At 37.5% G+C, this 16,459-nt stretch overlaps 3 protein-coding genes and 1 non-coding gene across 4 annotated transcripts; 3 read left to right on the plus strand and 1 right to left on the minus strand.

Annotated features, from left to right (window-relative positions):
* Positions 1–2,830: 2,830 nt before the first annotated feature.
* LOC121801839 (50S ribosomal subunit assembly factor BipA-like) lies at positions 2,831–9,837 on the plus strand. The gene is made up of 19 exons (XM_042201270.1): positions 2,831–3,273; positions 3,929–4,003; positions 4,608–4,758; positions 4,843–4,911; positions 5,026–5,198; positions 5,476–5,613; positions 6,214–6,339; positions 6,571–6,669; positions 6,865–6,985; positions 7,157–7,220; positions 7,409–7,463; positions 7,546–7,670; positions 7,946–8,019; positions 8,422–8,471; positions 8,710–8,796; positions 8,926–8,976; positions 9,058–9,141; positions 9,408–9,458; positions 9,569–9,837. The coding sequence occupies exons 1-19, from the start codon at positions 2,920–2,922 to the stop codon at positions 9,650–9,652; spliced, it is 2,031 nt and encodes a 676-aa protein (XP_042057204.1). The 5' UTR covers positions 2,831–2,919; the 3' UTR covers positions 9,653–9,837.
* Positions 3,524–3,618, plus strand: LOC121806058. Its single transcript, XR_006051596.1, has one exon. It is a non-coding gene; the product is annotated as a small nucleolar RNA snoR113 (small nucleolar RNA).
* Positions 9,838–10,688: 851 nt separating the features above from the next.
* LOC121802184 (ras-related protein RABA1f-like) lies at positions 10,689–13,345 on the plus strand. The gene is made up of 2 exons (XM_042201778.1): positions 10,689–11,045; positions 12,543–13,345. The coding sequence occupies exons 1-2, from the start codon at positions 10,825–10,827 to the stop codon at positions 12,973–12,975; spliced, it is 654 nt and encodes a 217-aa protein (XP_042057712.1). The 5' UTR covers positions 10,689–10,824; the 3' UTR covers positions 12,976–13,345.
* Positions 13,346–13,802: 457 nt separating this feature from the next.
* LOC121802024 (8-hydroxyquercetin 8-O-methyltransferase-like) lies at positions 13,803–15,065 on the minus strand. The gene is made up of 2 exons (XM_042201552.1): positions 14,263–15,065; positions 13,803–14,184 (listed from the first exon to the last, which is right to left on the minus strand). Exons 1-2 carry the CDS (start codon positions 15,016–15,018, stop codon positions 13,882–13,884), a joined length of 1,059 nt encoding a protein of 352 aa, XP_042057486.1. The 5' UTR covers positions 15,019–15,065; the 3' UTR covers positions 13,803–13,881.
* Between the last annotated feature and the right edge of the window lie 1,394 nt (positions 15,066–16,459).

The following is a 16,459-nucleotide window of genomic DNA, read 5'->3' on the forward strand; positions in this document are numbered from 1 at the left end:
ATTTGGAACTTTTCTTTGGTGATTATCTTAATAGATTCTTCATGCTGCCAATATATTCGCTGCAGGAAACAAGTACTAAAAGATTGTACTAGACCTTTTCTAATTTGTTTAGTGCAAAATACGTAGGCAGTCACCCTTCCCATATAATGTTGGCTCAAAAATTCCAATTAGTATTAAGCTCATGTTTGTTCTTCTTTTAAATATGCAGAAGCTCCTAGATGATAATAGAGCATATGCACAAAAGTCATGAAAAATTGAGGTAGTATAATTGCATTATTCTAGGAATTGTGGGGTACACACTATTTAGATGTACAGAATCTGCAAATTAGTGTTCGTGAGCAGATTTAGTTGAAGGATTAGTCGAAAAGGAGATGGCAGACCGTTGGGATCAGAATCCATTTGAGGAAGAAGAAGTTAATCCATTTGCTGTAAGTGTTTCCTCTTCATATAGTATCAATCGTTCAATGTTTGGTGGAATTAGAGTTTTTTTTTGTTTTAATTGTTTGGGGTTTTAGTTCTGTGTACTCTTGAAATGAAGAATATGAATTTAAAGATAGAGGTTTTTGAGGATGATCTGACTTAGGCTGACTATGTGGCCTAACTAGTAATTTGAGAGCTTCCAGCTAAGATGTCGACGGCGGGAGGAGCTTGGAGTTCTGGCTGAAGAGGGGGTCTCCACTAGCGGCGAGGGGTGGCCTTCGTTGAAAAGAGAAGATCGAAGGAGGAAATGCAGTGATTAGCATTATATAATGTTTACTATTAGTAATATTTGTGTAGTTTAAGTAAAAGATAACCAATACTTATGTTTAGTTTTTGTTTAAACACATTATATTTTGGTGTAGGATCATTTGATACTTTGGATATTAATATTTGCTATTTTATTTGGATGGGTATTAAATTTTGTCGTATGATTAATAGTAATTTAATGAATTTTGTAAATTGAAAGTCAAAATGTAAATTATAAGTATTCAAAGAATTAAAATATAAATTATATAAATATCAATGTAGGTGGAAAACGTAAATTAAAAATAATACAAGGGAAATCGTAATAATAAATATTTACTGGGGTATATTGTAAATTTTCGTCCAAAAGTTTATGTAGTTTAAGAAAACATATTGTGGCACTTTCCAGTGACTCTACACGTGACGTTTCATGGCACTTTTCGAGTGCAATAATACAAATCCTATCTTTACACTTGATCTATCATTACATCTACCGCCTTGACATTTGCCTCATGTGCCACTATACATAAAGTGTAACGTTAACAAATCTTTGGTGGCATTTTTAAGTGCCATAAAAGGCCAATTTTCGTGGCTGGAGAATATGCATTTCCCGCGTCTGTAACAGCGGGAGATAAACAAATCGCGACTGGCAGAGATCCGTTAACTTCAATTTAGCTTCTTCAAACTCTTTGCATCTCCAATCTCACACAATCCGTACAAATTTTGAAAATATAAGGTTCGTGGGAGAAGGAGAGCAGAGCGAGCGAGTGTTTCCGCGGCCTAAGAGAAGGTTTAGAGGTAGATTTGCGAGCGGCGCTGCTTCGCTTATTAAATAATAACTTATTAAAGTAATTAAAAAAAATTATTAAAATAATTAAGATATAATTGGGGAGTTAGTAATCATATTTAACAGCTTAATTTGGTCAAAATTGAGATTAAAAACGTTGACTGTTAAAATTTTTACGAAAAAGTTAACTTTGGACGATTGTGATCCGAGTTAAAATGTTTGAGATCCAAAAATTCAAAAGATAATGTTTTGGACCAAAATTGTAAAATGAGTATATGTTCAGGACCAGTTTTGACTTTTACTCAAAAGACTAAAGGCCATTTGTGGTCATACATATTCAAATTAAAAGTTGTTAATACAGTCAACATTCACTTAATTGTCGTTGACTGTTAAAAATTTGACGGCTCCATCCAAAATGGACTAAATCCGGACCGTTTTCATTTGTTTAGGATGTAATAATTTAAAAGATAATGTTTTGGACTAAAATCAGATAATCGTCATATGATTAGGACCACAAATGACCTTTATCACCAATTTTATGCAAAAGCATAGATAAGAGCATTAGCAATGGCGCCCGTCCCGGCAGAATTCCGACCGGCGTGCCGGAAGTCCGCGCGGGACGTTCGCCATTGTGCAAGGGAGGCACGGATACGGACATCCGCTGCGGACACCGGAGTTCCGCGGATATCCGTCGCGACGTCCGTGCGAACGTCCGCCATTGCGTTGACTCCCACGGACGTCCGCGCGGACGCCCCTATTATTGCATTAACTTAATTTTTTTTAATAATTCTATAAATACGTATCGTTGAACTTCATTTCATTCCCCCGCCACGAGCGAGTCACAAGCGCCTTATTTTCCCGTCGGCGGTATGCGGGGCGATTTGGGGTTCGGAGACATGTCGGAGAGTGACGACGAGGGGGGGTGACGGCGGGGACGACGAGGGGACTGGCGGCGGGGAATCCGAGGAGTAAGAAGACTGTTTTTTTTAACAATGTAATTTTTTTAATAATTATGTATGTTTTTTAATTAAGTATTTTTTTTGTTAAAATAAAGTGGTTTCATTTTCCCGTATTTGTGTCGAAATTTTAATTCCGTAAATTGTTTAATTTGTGAATTTTTATTGTGAGAAGTCCGTCGGGATGTCATTGGGGATGTCCACCACTGTGCAATAGAATGTCCGTATAACATGACATCCGCAGTGGGATGTCCGTATGACGTGGCAGAAGGTGTTTTTGGGATGTCTGCGGAGATGTACGCCGGGACATCCGCACCATTGCTAATGCTCTAAAGACAAAAACCTCTAAAACCTTGAATCGAAAAAAAAATTCCTAATTTGGGAAAAAATGTCTTAAACCCTACAAATAGAGTTCAGTCGTTCACCTCAGCTGAAGTTTCACCTCCGTTAGAAATGGTGGGTCCTCTGCTCCGCTCTCTGTGCTCTGCCGCCGCCAGAAAATCACTCTCTTCCTCCTCCGCGTCTGCCAATTATCGGAAGCCCTATGTGTTCTCACTCGCTTCGGGCCTCGCAAGGCCATTCTCCTCGTCCACCGCCGCTTCCACATCGCCGTCGACCGCCAACGATCCAGCAACCGTTGTTGACCCCAGCCGCCTCCGCAATGTCGCCGTAATAGCTCACGTCGACCACGGGAAGACCACGCTCATGGATCGGCTCCTCCGCCAGTGCGGCGCCGATATCCCGCACGAGCGAGCTCTTGATTCTATTAGCCTCGAGCGCGAGCGTGGAATAACTATCTCCTCCAAGGTCCTTACTGTTTTCTAGATTTTTTTTGTTGATTCTGGATTAGGTATTAGTAATTTGGTTGAACCGTTGAAATATGAGGTGTCGATTTTGGTAGGCTAAGCAAGCATGAATCGATGCTTTAGCAAGTTGATGTTGAAAAAAGTTCGAGTGATGTAGGTAAATAAGTCTTGAAATATGATTTAGATGTTGTTTTTGAATGTGGCCCATGTGTCTGTTTGCTTTTTTGATCTACATAAAATGATATTTACATTGGCTGTGATGAAGAAAAGGCCGGACTTACGGCTGCTACTATATGGTTGGTAGTAGATTGATGAAACTATGTCTGAGGTATTACTTCTGAGCCAATGGTACATGACTATATCGTGGATGAACTACTGTGAGTCTGTGACAGTGGATTATAATCCAGTTGGTCAAAAGGAGGGCTGGAAAGATTGAAATGGGCAAAAAAGAAAGAAGTGACCTTTTTTTTCTGTTATGATTTCGATATTCAATAGCTTCCTAAGATGCAATTACTGTAATTAGATTTGTCTAGCAGTTGATATGCTTTTTAATAGTGGGTGGGCCACATTCATAACATGAAATGAGAAAGTTCTGGTGGTATATCTCGAAATGCTTTAGTAATTGATTTTTGTGTATTCTCAATCATAATTTGCAGGTAACATCTATTTCGTGGAAAGAGAATGAGCTGAACATGGTTGACACACCTGGACATGCAGATTTTGGAGGTGAAGTAAGTCAATTTTTTAAAGAAATATGTGGATAGCTTGTCACTATAGATCAATAAGGCCTTGCATTGAGCCCCAGTTTGAAACCCTTCTCAAGTAATGAATCTGTGATTATGTTTCATTGCTTCCCCCCCCCCCCCCCCCTTTTTTTTCAAAAAAGCATTATTTTTAAAGAAGCAGCTGTTATGGGCTTCAGGCTTGTTTCTTTTGGAAACATGGAATGTAAGGTATTGAGAGTCATGCTGAACCAATGTAGAATGCACTAAATTATCAATTTTGTGTTGTCAGCATGAGATCTTTAATGTTTGATTTAAACTGTCATTTCTGGGAAAACCCTAGTGGAACTGATGCCCTGATAAATAATTAATTGTTTCTCAGATCTTTCACTCACCAAATTGTTTGTTGGATCAATTTATGTTTCTAGTTCTCAGCAATGGAGGTTTAGCTTCCTAGTATCAATTGTTAATTCTCTTGCTAGACCCATGGAATTGTGCTATTAGCAGATTGCAACTTATGTCTAAACTTCTGAAATTGCTAATGCTCAAGACTCAAGCTGCAGCTTTTTGATGTATTTTTTAGCATTGAACGCTCTATCTTTTCTTTTGAAAGGTTGAGCGGGTCATGGGCATGGTTGAGGGAGCAGTTTTAGTCGTTGATGCTGGCGAAGGTCCCTTGGCACAGACAAAGTTTGTCCTTGCAAAGGCCTTGAAATATGGTATACGGCCTCTGCTTCTTCTGAACAAAGTAGACCGACCTTCAGGTACAATTTCAAATAATAGTGATGATTGATTAAATATCATATGCTTCTCGATTTACATGTACAAATGTTACGTTGTATGTGTAGTTACTGAAGAAAGATGTAGTGAGGTCGAGAGCCTGGTGTTCGATCTTTTTGACAATCTTGGTGCCACAGGTGCATACTTGTGTAATAACAGTCTCATTTGGTTGAGGCTAGTCGTTGAATCTTGACTATACTTCAGATATGCATATATTAATTGTTCTTATTTACTGGATACCTTTCCCTCAGAGGAGCAATTAGAATTTCCTGTTCTGTATGCTTCTGCAAAGGAAGGATGGGCCTCATCCACTTATACAAAGAATCCCCCTGAGGATGCTAGGAATATGTCCGACTTGCTTAATGCAATCATAAGTCACGTTCGTCCGCCAACTGCTACACTTGATGCACCTTTTCAGATGCTGGTCAGTGCTGAGATATTGCAAGTTTACTTCATGTCTTTTGCATGCTTTGTAGAATGTAGGATTCACATGCATAGTCACATGCATAGACTTTCATGTATTCCATGTATAAAGAAGGATGAGTTAGGTTTCTAGCATTCTTAGCTATGTATCTCCCATGTTTTCCTCTACATTTCCTTATCGTTTGTTGATGGTGTTAAGATACTGCAGAGTATTTTTTACCATATATAAGCACCTTAGCAGAGAAACCTTGAGAAAGTTGGTTGACAGCTCTTTTCAGGTCTCTATGATGGAAAAAGATAATTATGTTGGCCGAATTCTAACTGGTCGTATTTATTCTGGAATCCTCCAAGTTGGTGATAGAGTGCATGGAATTCATGCTACAGATTCTGGGACTGCCAAAACTGAAGAAGGGAAGGTTTGTCCCTTTGCATAACAATGTGTCTTACTTTTCTTTCTTTTTGCCCTGCCTGTGTGCCTATGAAGTCCTTTCTGGGCACATTTTCATGCCATCTTATGTGATGTACTCCCTGTCCCATTTCAATAGGCCAATTCTGACCTTATTTGGGAATTCTATGCTCCTATTTCAATAAACCACTACCTAAAATGGAAATTTAATGCATAATAAACACTCCGCACAACTCATTTTAACACCGTACGCCATTGGGCCCACTTGCTTTATCTCTCTTTCTTACTTTATTAATTATAATGAATCCTCTCTCCATTTTTTTTGGATAAATACAACCTAACAAAACTTACCTTCTTTTTCCTATTTCATAATAAAACTATTTGTTTCTTAGAATCCGTGCCTGGACCTTAAGGCCTATTGAAATAGGATCAACATACTATTTTTTTGTAAATATGCTAAATGATCATCAGTTAAGAGATTTCAGTCTGTCTATACTGTTTCCTATATGTTTATGTTCTTGTCTTGCAATCAAAGATAGGAAGAGTTGCTTGCTATTTTCCACTAGATTCCATGTTAATTTGACAATGTTTTCTGAAATTTTTCCTGTAGGTTGTGAAGCTGATGAAAAAAAAGGGAACCAGTATTGTTTCAGTTGATAGTGCCGGTGCTGGTGATATAGTGTCAATGGCTGGGTTAACCAGTCCAGTGATTGGGCACACAATAGCAAATGTTGGGGTACATGAAATTTTTATGCTTTTGCCATCTACTTGATATACTAGTTCTGCATGAAATTGAATTCAGTAACATATATTGTTATTTTCTTTTATCATCTAATAGACAAGCATGGGCTTATTGAGTAAATAACGGGTCACTTGAAATTTATTGTTTGGATTCTCTCACATTCATGATGCGCATCGCCATTGCCGATATGTAGAGTTTGTCAGTGACATCTCTAGGTTTTTGTAGGTCATGACTGCTCTACCTACTGTTGATCTTGACCCCCCAACTATTTCCATGACTTTTGGCGTGAATGATTCACCACTGGCTGGTCGAGATGGAACTTTTGTAAGACTTTCTTGTCCCTCTACTCTCTGTGCTGTATACACGTTTGCATTTATTATTCTATTTGGTTGCTCGAAAATTTTGAATGTCCTTGTTTTTGGTATGATGTCCTTATAGAATTTTCTAGTCTTTATAATCCACCTCAAATCATTACCAGTTTCCTTGATGATGTAATTCTGTTGCACGTGAAATTTATAGTTGACCGGAAAGCAAATTGGTGACCGTCTGATGGCTGAATCTGAGAGGAATCTTGCACTAAATGTGCTTCCTGGTTTGTCAGACTCTTATGAAGTTCAAGGGAGGGGAGAACTTCAGTTGGGTAAGTTTTTTTTATCAGATGTCTTAAGTGTATTTTTCGCGTTCGATTGCTTGTTTAGCTTTAGCATTAGTGCATTACGAACTGCTTGTCCGGGCTTATTGCAGTTCGTATCATCTTTACATCAACTTTTAGTTTCTTATGCTGACCTTGAATCTAACAATTATCAAACAGGTATCTTGATTGAGAACATGCGGCGTGAAAAATTTGAGTTGTCTGTATCACCTCCCAAAGTCATGTGAGTTTTTCATTTGTATTAATTCCTCTACACCATCTGGTTACTCACCATATTTTGATATTTAACCACTTTTTATGTATCTATTATATAAAAACCAAATTAATGCTCATGCACGAAAGCTACGAAAGCTTTATAGCCTTTGAGAAATTTTACTTTTATAGCCTTTGAGAAATTTTCTATATTATTAGGTATAAAATTGAGAAAGGGCAAAAACTGGAGCCAATTGAAGAAGTGACTGTAGAGGTGATTATGATGGAACAAATTTTTGTGCTTCTCCAACCTCTCAGGAATTGCAGTAATTAAGTTTTGTAATTGCTCATTCCAGGTGAATGAAGAGCATGTAGGTTTAGTCATGGAAGCTCTTTCTCACAGGCGAGGAGAGATTACAGACATGGGTCCAGTCCCTGGCAGTGTTGGTAGGACTAGAGTTTGTCTGACTTGTCCTTCTAGGTACATAATTTTTTTCGTATCATATCTCCTCTCTGTCTCGGTATGTTTTTCCTATATATTTTTACACCATGTCCTGGTTTTTCTTGTTATTTTTTAGGTAACACTTCCCATGTTCTACTAATTTTATATTCTAGTTTGTAGTATTATTTATTGGTTCTTTGAGTTTCTTCCATTTCTGTTTGAATTAATGTGACTAAGGAAGAATTTTGATTTCATTGGACTTGAGAATTTTGATTTCATTGGACTTTTTTTCCGTAAATAATTTCTATACACAGGGGCTTAGTTGGTTATAGAAGTGTCTTCAACAGCGATACACGTGGCACTGGATTCATGCACCGCGCATTCTTGTGTACGCCCTCTGATCAACTTTTACCACTCAACTCAGTCTTGATTATTTTTGTGCTCTATATTGCTGATTGGTTTCTATTATTTCATGATGATCATAAAAATGTTATTTAATCTTCAACATTTTGTTTTTTTTTGTGGACTTAATATTTACAAGTTATATGTTTTACAAGGAAACTTACACCCTTCTTGGTATGATGGAATGGAATGAAAATGCATAGAAATTGTCATTTCATTCCTACATTCATTCCATTCCATTGCATATCATACCAAGAAGGGCATTAGTTTTCTGCCATCTACTTGCTTCCATAGTATATCTGTTTGATTTCTTTTACTTCTTACTGGAGTAAATTTGTATATATTTCCTTCATTAATTTTTTCCTTTTGTGTATATGTCATCTTGCAGCCTATGAGAAATATCGCGGTCCTCTCGGAAACGTCAGAAAAGGAGTATTGGTATGTTATCATATCACCTTTAGCGATTTGCTAGTCCCGCTGTTTATTCTGTTTCCAAAAAGAGTATCTTATTAGCTTCTTTAGGTTTTGCTGCCAACCATTTTATTTACATTGTGCGTCAAATTTGTTTTACATTTTCACCCACATGACTTTCTTATCAGATAATTTGATCGTTATGTTTGTATTTCACTCACTCTGTTTATGCACCTGATTTAATCAACTATAGTTGATGTAACAGGTTTCAATGGGATATGGGACCATCACAGCTTATGCTTTGATGAGTTTAGAACCACGTGGAATACTTTTTGTCAAACCCGGAATGGAGGTTTTTGTTATTTATATCTACTTTCTAAAGTCATTTGGCCGACAAATGTGCAAATGAATATAAGATGACAATTTTAGTTACCCGGTATTATTGGGGCCAGAATTTGAGCCTTGTTTCATATACTTGCAGGCTTATGATGGCATGATTATTGGTGAACATTCACGGGATACTGATCTTGATGTAATTTTTTTCTAATTAATTTAATCTAAAACTGTTACTGGTGGTTTTCAGTTGATTAACATCAAGTATTTCTTCTCACAGGTTAATCCAGTGCGAAGTAAGGAGCTAACAAATATCCGTGCTGCATCTAAAGACGAGAATGTGAAACTAACCCCTCCTCGCCTTGTATGCACTCTAATTCTTTTCATTTATCATCATAACTATTAATTTTTGGCTTTGTTCTTGTGCGAAAGTGGCTATCTGGATGTTATATGAAAATGGAAACATAAAAAACCCCTTTGTTAACCAAAGGCAATGAGTTTCTGCAATCCACAAAAATATGTTTGAAAATGCTAGAAATTACAATCGAAGTTTAGGAAGTTACCTAACTCTATCCAAGAGTCGCATCTATGCTTTTAAAAGAGAAATAACAAGCTGCACTTTTCTTGCAGATGTCTCTCGAAGAAGCAATAGGGTATGTTGCATCTGACGAGCTCATCGAGGTATACCCATTTCTTGTACTCAGAACTCATTTGGTGCACAGCTTTCACCTTTATATCATGTTTTTCTTAGCATAATCGGATCTTGTGCAAATTTCGTATTGGCTATGCAGGTTACACCAAATGCTATTCGGTTAAGGAAGAGATACCTGGACGTTAACAAGCGAAAAACAATGAGTAAAAGGCCGAAGGATTGATTTTCTACCCATTTTTGTGAGTTAGAATAATTATTCTACACTCCTCTCCTGGTTTCACCATAGCCGCAGTTGAGGTAAAGATGTATCATATATTTGATGGAGTTTATATGCAATGCAATAAGATATATACAGAACTCCAACATCCTAGTTTTTTTATACACTGTTGAGAGTTTTACAATTTGATACACACTGAGTTTTTAGGATTCTTGAGCTGCATTGACTATCAGAATTGAATTTTCACCAGAGATTAAAATACACTCCACTTATATTAAAATGAGTGGCTTGATTTACAGCTTGACGATTCTTAGTTTAATAAGTATACATAGCCGACACGTTTATATTTATAAGACTGGCATAATTTTGAATTGTTTTCGAAGAATTATAGTAACTCTTTGAAAATTGGATATAGTTAACTTTTCCAATTAAAGTAACTTCTTTTTACATAATTACGAACCTGATCAAAGCAGGGAAAATTATTCCTTTTTTTTATAACTATTGTCGAGTAAGTTGAGATTCCTCGAAAATTTATTAGCAATAAATGTTACTCCACTACATATTATAATTTGATTTTCTTGTTCTCAATGCAACGATACGTTTTCAGTAATTTATTTAAAAATCGCATAGTAATAAAATATGCCGTCTCTGTTCTAGAAATGTGTATAGTAAAAACGTAGATATGACGATTTGTTAGCAGCAAAATTATTTTATCGAAAAGTCAACTTAAAAAAAAGAAGAAATTGTTAGTTAAGTATTTCATTTTCTTTTACATTTCAACTTTTTTTTTAATCTTCATATATACAGAGTAAAAAATTTCGCCAAATTTTCATTCAAAACAAAATCAGCCAAATATTTTCATATACATAGAATCTAAATTTACACAAAAGAAATAAAGTACTATGAAACATCCACCTCACTCAAAAAAGGAAAGCGAAAAAGACTAATAAAAAAAAATTGATAAATGAGTCATAAATAAGAAAAGAGAAAAAGGAAAAAAGAAAAAATAAGAAAAAACAATAAAAGCAGCTATAAACAGTGTGAATAGATCTCCCTCTTCTGTCGGCGTTTTCTCTCCTCTTCTCTCCTCTTCTCTCCTCTTCTCTCTTCTCTCTTCTCTCTTCTCTGTCTCTCTCTATCTCTAAAACCCTTCTCCTGCGTATACATTACAAGCATTCATGGGCGCCTACCGAGCAGAAGACGACTACGATTACTTGTTCAAGGTGGTGCTCATCGGCGATTCTGGCGTCGGCAAATCCAACCTGCTCTCCAGATTCACTCGCAACGAGTTCAGCTTGGAGTCCAAGTCCACGATCGGAGTCGAGTTCGCCACTCGGAGCATCCACGTCGACGAGAAGGTTATCAAGGCTCAGATTTGGGACACCGCTGGCCAAGAACGGTACGTCATTGCTCTTTAATTGTGCTCATTCTGCTTTGCCTTTTTGGTGCTCGTAAATTCGAGATCTCATCTTCTGCTTTTGCTGATCATTCCTTTTGTTTTCGATTTTTTCGTTTCCCGGTGATGTGAATGCGAAGTTTGTACTAGTGATTTTTATTTTCCCCTGAGATCCATTGCTTTTGGGAATAGCATGATATGCTTAGATCTGACACTTTTTGAGCTTAGATTTCTCTGCATTGTGTATCAACGGTGCATTTTATTGAAGAAACGAGATTTCTTTATGAGATTAAGCTGATCTACAAATTTTGGACTCCTTAAATTAATCGGAACACGATATTGATCGAATTCTCATTGATTTACTTATGGATTTTTGTGTTAGGTATGCTAAATTAGTGTACTTGAATATTTTGTCTTCAAGATATTACTTAAAATGGAAATGTAATGTGATCTTAGTAGAATTAACTGGGTGGTAGAGTGGTGAAGACTGAGAAAGAAGAGGGGTTTTGAAGAATATATCTTTAACTCTTATATGGAATCAAACGTCTCCACTTCCTAGCCAGCGATCTGGACTAGTGTTTCGTTTTCTACTTAAGTAGAATATTAGCAACTTCGCATTGAGATCATTGGTGCCTGGGATTTAGGATCCAAGGCTTAGAATTTATCCTAGTTTGGTAATCTGAAGGAACTACGTGTAGCTGCCTTTTTTTAATTGAATGAAGTAAATTTTAAAGACTGCGACACGGTGTAAATGTCTTTTTTTATTGAATAAACTTAAATTTTAAAGGCTGAGTCTCGGTAGAGTGGTGAAGACAGGAAAGATGAGGGGTTTTGAAGAATGTGTCTTTAACTTGTATATGGAATTAACTTCTCCACATCCTGGCAAGCGATCTGGACTTGTGTTTCGTTTTCTACTAGAATAGAATTTGAGCAACTTCACATTAGAGTCTAGAGATCATTGGTGCTTGGACTTTTAGGATCCAAGGCTTAGTATTTATCCTAGTTTGGTAATCGTAAGGTAATCAGTAAACATATATTTTAAAGGCCACCCCGTTGTGTCTTTTGTATGTTTTCATATAATTATGAATTATAATTATGAATCGCTATATAAGTCATTGAGTACTTTTGCTTTTAGGCATCAAGAGAAGCATACATTTATGGAATTTTTGCCCTCAAATTGCACACATTTGTGGAGTTAATTTTATCTGATGACTGCCTATATGTCAATGTTTCTTGGGTTAGGTGATTGGTCTTGATATGGTGATTCTATTTTATCTGATGATGTCAGTTTTGATATTCAGGTCTCTTCAGAATTCCTTCGTTCCTATGTTTTCTCAGTTCAACTAATGAAATGAAACTCTTCTTTGAGATTAATGTTTATAATCAGAACTTTCTCGTACTCATATTTATCACTCATCTGTATCAAGTTATCTTTCCCTATAATGCCACTTGTGATAGGCTTCTCTATAAATCCTTACCCTTCGTGATCCTTCGATCCAGATATCGTGCAATCACAAGTGCTTACTACCGTGGAGCTGTTGGTGCCTTGTTGGTCTATGATGTAACACGCCATGTTACATTTGAAAATGTAGAGAGATGGTTGAAGGAGCTGAGGGATCACACAGACTCAAATATCGTGATAATGCTGGTGGGGAACAAGGCCGACTTGCGTCACCTGCGCGCTGTTTCCACAGAGGATGCCACAGCTTTTGCTGAAAAGGAGAAGACATTCTTCATGGAAACTTCTGCCCTGGAATCACTAAACGTGGAAAGTGCCTTCACAGAAGTGCTCACACAGATCCATGGTGTAGTCAGCAGGAAAGCTCTAGAAAGTGGTGATGATCCAGCCCCTATATCCAAAGGGCAGACCATCAATGTTGGATCAAAGGATGACGTTTCAGCAGTAAAGAAAGGTGGTTGCTGTTCCGGTTGAGTATACCAAGGAGTTTATGGTCGTTCCATATTTTACTCTAGCGAGATTACGATTTAAATCTACACACAGGTGACCTGGGACTACTAGGCTGCCACTCGTTGTTGATGTGCACACCACATTTGTCCGGATTTAGTAGACACTGTGGAGCAAAGATTCATTCGTAGTCACTTCCTCGTGTTCGTTTTTATCATTCTGCCCCTTGAATTCGTATTATAATAGTATTGTGAGACTCTTATAGATTCTTTACTTACATATATTTGAGTGCTCTAGGTTTGAATTTAGACATGTATTCGGAAGTGAACCCCATTCTTGTACTCTAATTTTGAAGTGTGATTTTATTTCAATGAACCTTAAAATTGTTGTGTCCAAATCTCATCTTTCACTCTTGTACCTTTTTCTCGCGTTATATTAAATGGGAATTTGCTTCTCTTTTTTCTCAAACTGATTGATTAAGTTATCTTTAAAATAATCTTGCTGTATCCAACCGCATTGGTGTTCTGACGTTCATCCTGTATAAATACAGTAGTTGGAATTGAGTAGAATTTGGGATTATCAAGAATCAATTTTGACTAATTCTCCAATTATGTGGAGTATAAATATAAGTATGTGTAAGCTATTCTCTCCAAAAGCTTTTGTACATTAGACAATTTTAGAGGTGGTTTTGGAGAAAACCACAAACTTATAAATAGATAAGAAACCTTGATATTTTAACGCTTAGAAATTATGTAGTTTTCTTATAAATAGATATTGCTTGATCTATTTAGTTGAAGTGACAATTCAGGTCTCAATGCATTGCTGGCTTGGCTCTGTTAAAGCATACTACAAAATAAAAAGATAAATTATGATATACTACTACAAATTGAAGAATTAGCTAGTATCGAAACATACACCAACATTATTAGATAATCATGGAAATACTTCAATTACAGACCTCAATCCTAAGATAGGAGTGATTTTATAATTTTGGAAGCCAGCTGAAGAAAAGAGGTGAGCCCACTCTTTCTCAGTTCTCTCTTTTCCGGCCAACACAGTCATCATCAACACATCAAAAAGCAGCTGAGTTTGAAAGGCACTATGCTCTTGTTTCTCACAATCCACAACCATATCCACAATTATCACTTTCCCACCATTCCCAATCCCACCTATTACTTCTTTGCATTTTTTCAATATCCTAACACAATCTTCTACACTCCAGTTGTGGAGTATCCACTGCAAAAATAATTATTAAACCACCTCAAATTCACATACAATAAATTTAAATCAACACCAATTAATTTTCATACTCACCTTGAGTATAACAGCATCAGCAGGAGGAATGAACTCAAACATGTCACCACCCACAAACCTCAGATTCTCAGATCCCTTAAGCCCATCAACCACTTGTGGAAGGTCGAGCACAACGCATTTAATGTCCGGAAACGCCCCAGCTACCGCCTTGGCCACCACCCCGGTGCCCCCAGCAACATCCACCACACTCTTCAAACCCTCAAAAACATGCTTGCATTCATTAACAAGTATGCTGTTCACAATATGTGAATCACTAGACATTCCATCATTAAACACTTTGTTCCAACCCTCATCATTCTCTCCAAACTCCCACATGGTTTTTCCGTTTCTGGTGAAGAACGGAGTTGGGAATTCATCTTTAAACCATTCGGCCATATGATGGAATGGATCCACCATGATCGCATCAATCCCGACAAGTGCGAGAGGGGCGAAGCTCAAGGGCCCGTCTCTCAACAAGAGACGCGAAGCCCTTGTGAGCGAGTAGGCCTCTTCCTCATGTTTGAAGATGTTGAAATGGACTAGAATTCGCATCAGGCGAAAGAGGGCGGGGGATTTGGCTTTGTTGATGGAGAGGGCGTCGGCTAGTTGAGGAAGTGTAATTGGTTTATTGTGTTTGTGGATGGCATCGGGTATGCCTAATTGAATCGCGGATTTGAGGGACATTGAGCTTATGTAGTTGTATATGAGATTCCAAACATGGGATTGAGCATCCAGAAGCTCTTGCCTGGAATCTACTACTGCATTAGGAAGCGCCATTTTTATGGAGTTGAGTGTTGTTGTGGATGTGCAATAATCACATGTAAATAGTGTCCATTTATATAATTAAGTGAAATTTGTAGACCACGTCCTCCTAGATATTTCCAATACTTGTGTTATTTCATAGTCGTAGCTGCTGCTCCTCATGCTTCTCTAGAAACCGAGCCAAAGACGATTGAAATTATATTACTGAATCGTTGATCAAATGGAAATATCTTAGGATGCAAAATATTGATGGGTGCAGGATCGATGCAGAGAGAGACTTCTTTTGAGGTATCGTGTGATAATCGAAGGTTTGGGATCATATGAAGTGGTTAGAGCATCCACAGTGGTTTGAAGAAGGTCTGCCCGATCCGCGATTTTCGTCCTCGTCCGGACGAGTGAAACCGCCCGACGCGTCGTCCGCTCATTGCAGGGACACGGACGATGCTGGACGAGGACGAGCGACGCGTTTTTCATTTTTATTTTTTATTTTTAATTTTTAATTTTAATTTTCTATCTATAAATACACCTCATTTTCACTAATTTCTTACACAACTCTCACACGACATCTCTCAATCAAATATCTCTTTTTCACTGATCACTCTTTCAAAATGTTTCCCGCTGAGGATCCAAATCGGGCTATGGAACGCATAATGTTTGCTTTAGGGGACCAGATTCTCACAGGTATTCGTGCAATACAAGAGCAAGAGCAGGCTGAAGAGCAGGTCCCGAGGCCCATCCGCCACCGGGCATCCGTCCGCCGAGAACATGGCCTAGCTCATCAACGTCTGTTCGAAGACTACTTCACCGATGAACCACGGTGCGGACCGACGGTTTTTCGCCGACGGCTTATAGAAAAGTCAAAATTCGAATTTTGAACTGAGAGACAAAAGGGTCGAGATTTTTATTGATCTCACGTTTTTAACCAGATCAGGAAGAGGCATCATAACCAGCTACATGTACAGTTTGTCTTCAATAAAGATTTTTATAAACAAGTTTGTGCTACTATCTAACAAATGTGTCTTTTTCGACTATATTAAAATGGTCCATTGTCATTAAAGAACAAAGGAAATGGTCCCATAAAACTGAATTTGAACTGCTAATTCATTGCATTGCATTGCACTGCTAATTCTTTCATAGTTTTATGGAAAGTATTAATTTCAAGATGGATCAAACCGACAACATTTCATGTAAAAAATTTGATTATATTATACTCCATCTGTCTCATAAAATTATATGCACTTTCCATTTTCGTCCATCCCACAAAAATGTATGCATCCCATTTTTGGAAAGTCATACTCCCTCCGTCCCCGAATAAGAGTCGCTAATTTCCATTTTGGGCCGTCCCCCATTAAGAGTCACTCTTCATTTTTACCATAAATGGTAGTAGACCCCACATTCCACTAACTCACTCCACTCACATTTTATTATAAAACCAATATAAAAATGTGTGTCCCAC

The sequence above is a fragment of the Salvia splendens genome, chromosome 5 (genome assembly GCF_004379255.2).
Source record: "Salvia splendens isolate huo1 chromosome 5, SspV2, whole genome shotgun sequence".
NCBI lineage: Eukaryota > Viridiplantae > Streptophyta > Magnoliopsida > Lamiales > Lamiaceae > Salvia > Salvia splendens.

Coding starts and splice junctions, on each gene's coding strand:
- LOC121802184 (XM_042201778.1), top strand. CDS start 10,825: ATGGGCGCCTACCGAGCAGAAGACGACTACGATTACTTGTTCAAGGTG. Junction 11,046..12,542: donor GACACCGCTGGCCAAGAACG/GTACGTCATTGC, acceptor CCTTCGATCCAG/ATATCGTGCAATCACAAGTG.
- LOC121801839 (XM_042201270.1), top strand. CDS start 2,920: ATGGTGGGTCCTCTGCTCCGCTCTCTGTGCTCTGCCGCCGCCAGAAAA. Junction 3,274..3,928: donor GAATAACTATCTCCTCCAAG/GTCCTTACTGTT, acceptor CATAATTTGCAG/GTAACATCTATTTCGTGGAA. Junction 8,020..8,421: donor CATGCACCGCGCATTCTTGT/GTACGCCCTCTG, acceptor GTCATCTTGCAG/CCTATGAGAAATATCGCGGT.
- LOC121802024 (XM_042201552.1), bottom strand. CDS start 15,018: ATGGCGCTTCCTAATGCAGTAGTAGATTCCAGGCAAGAGCTTCTGGAT. Junction 14,185..14,262: donor CTGATGCTGTTATACTCAAG/GTGAGTATGAAA, acceptor TTATTTTTGCAG/TGGATACTCCACAACTGGAG.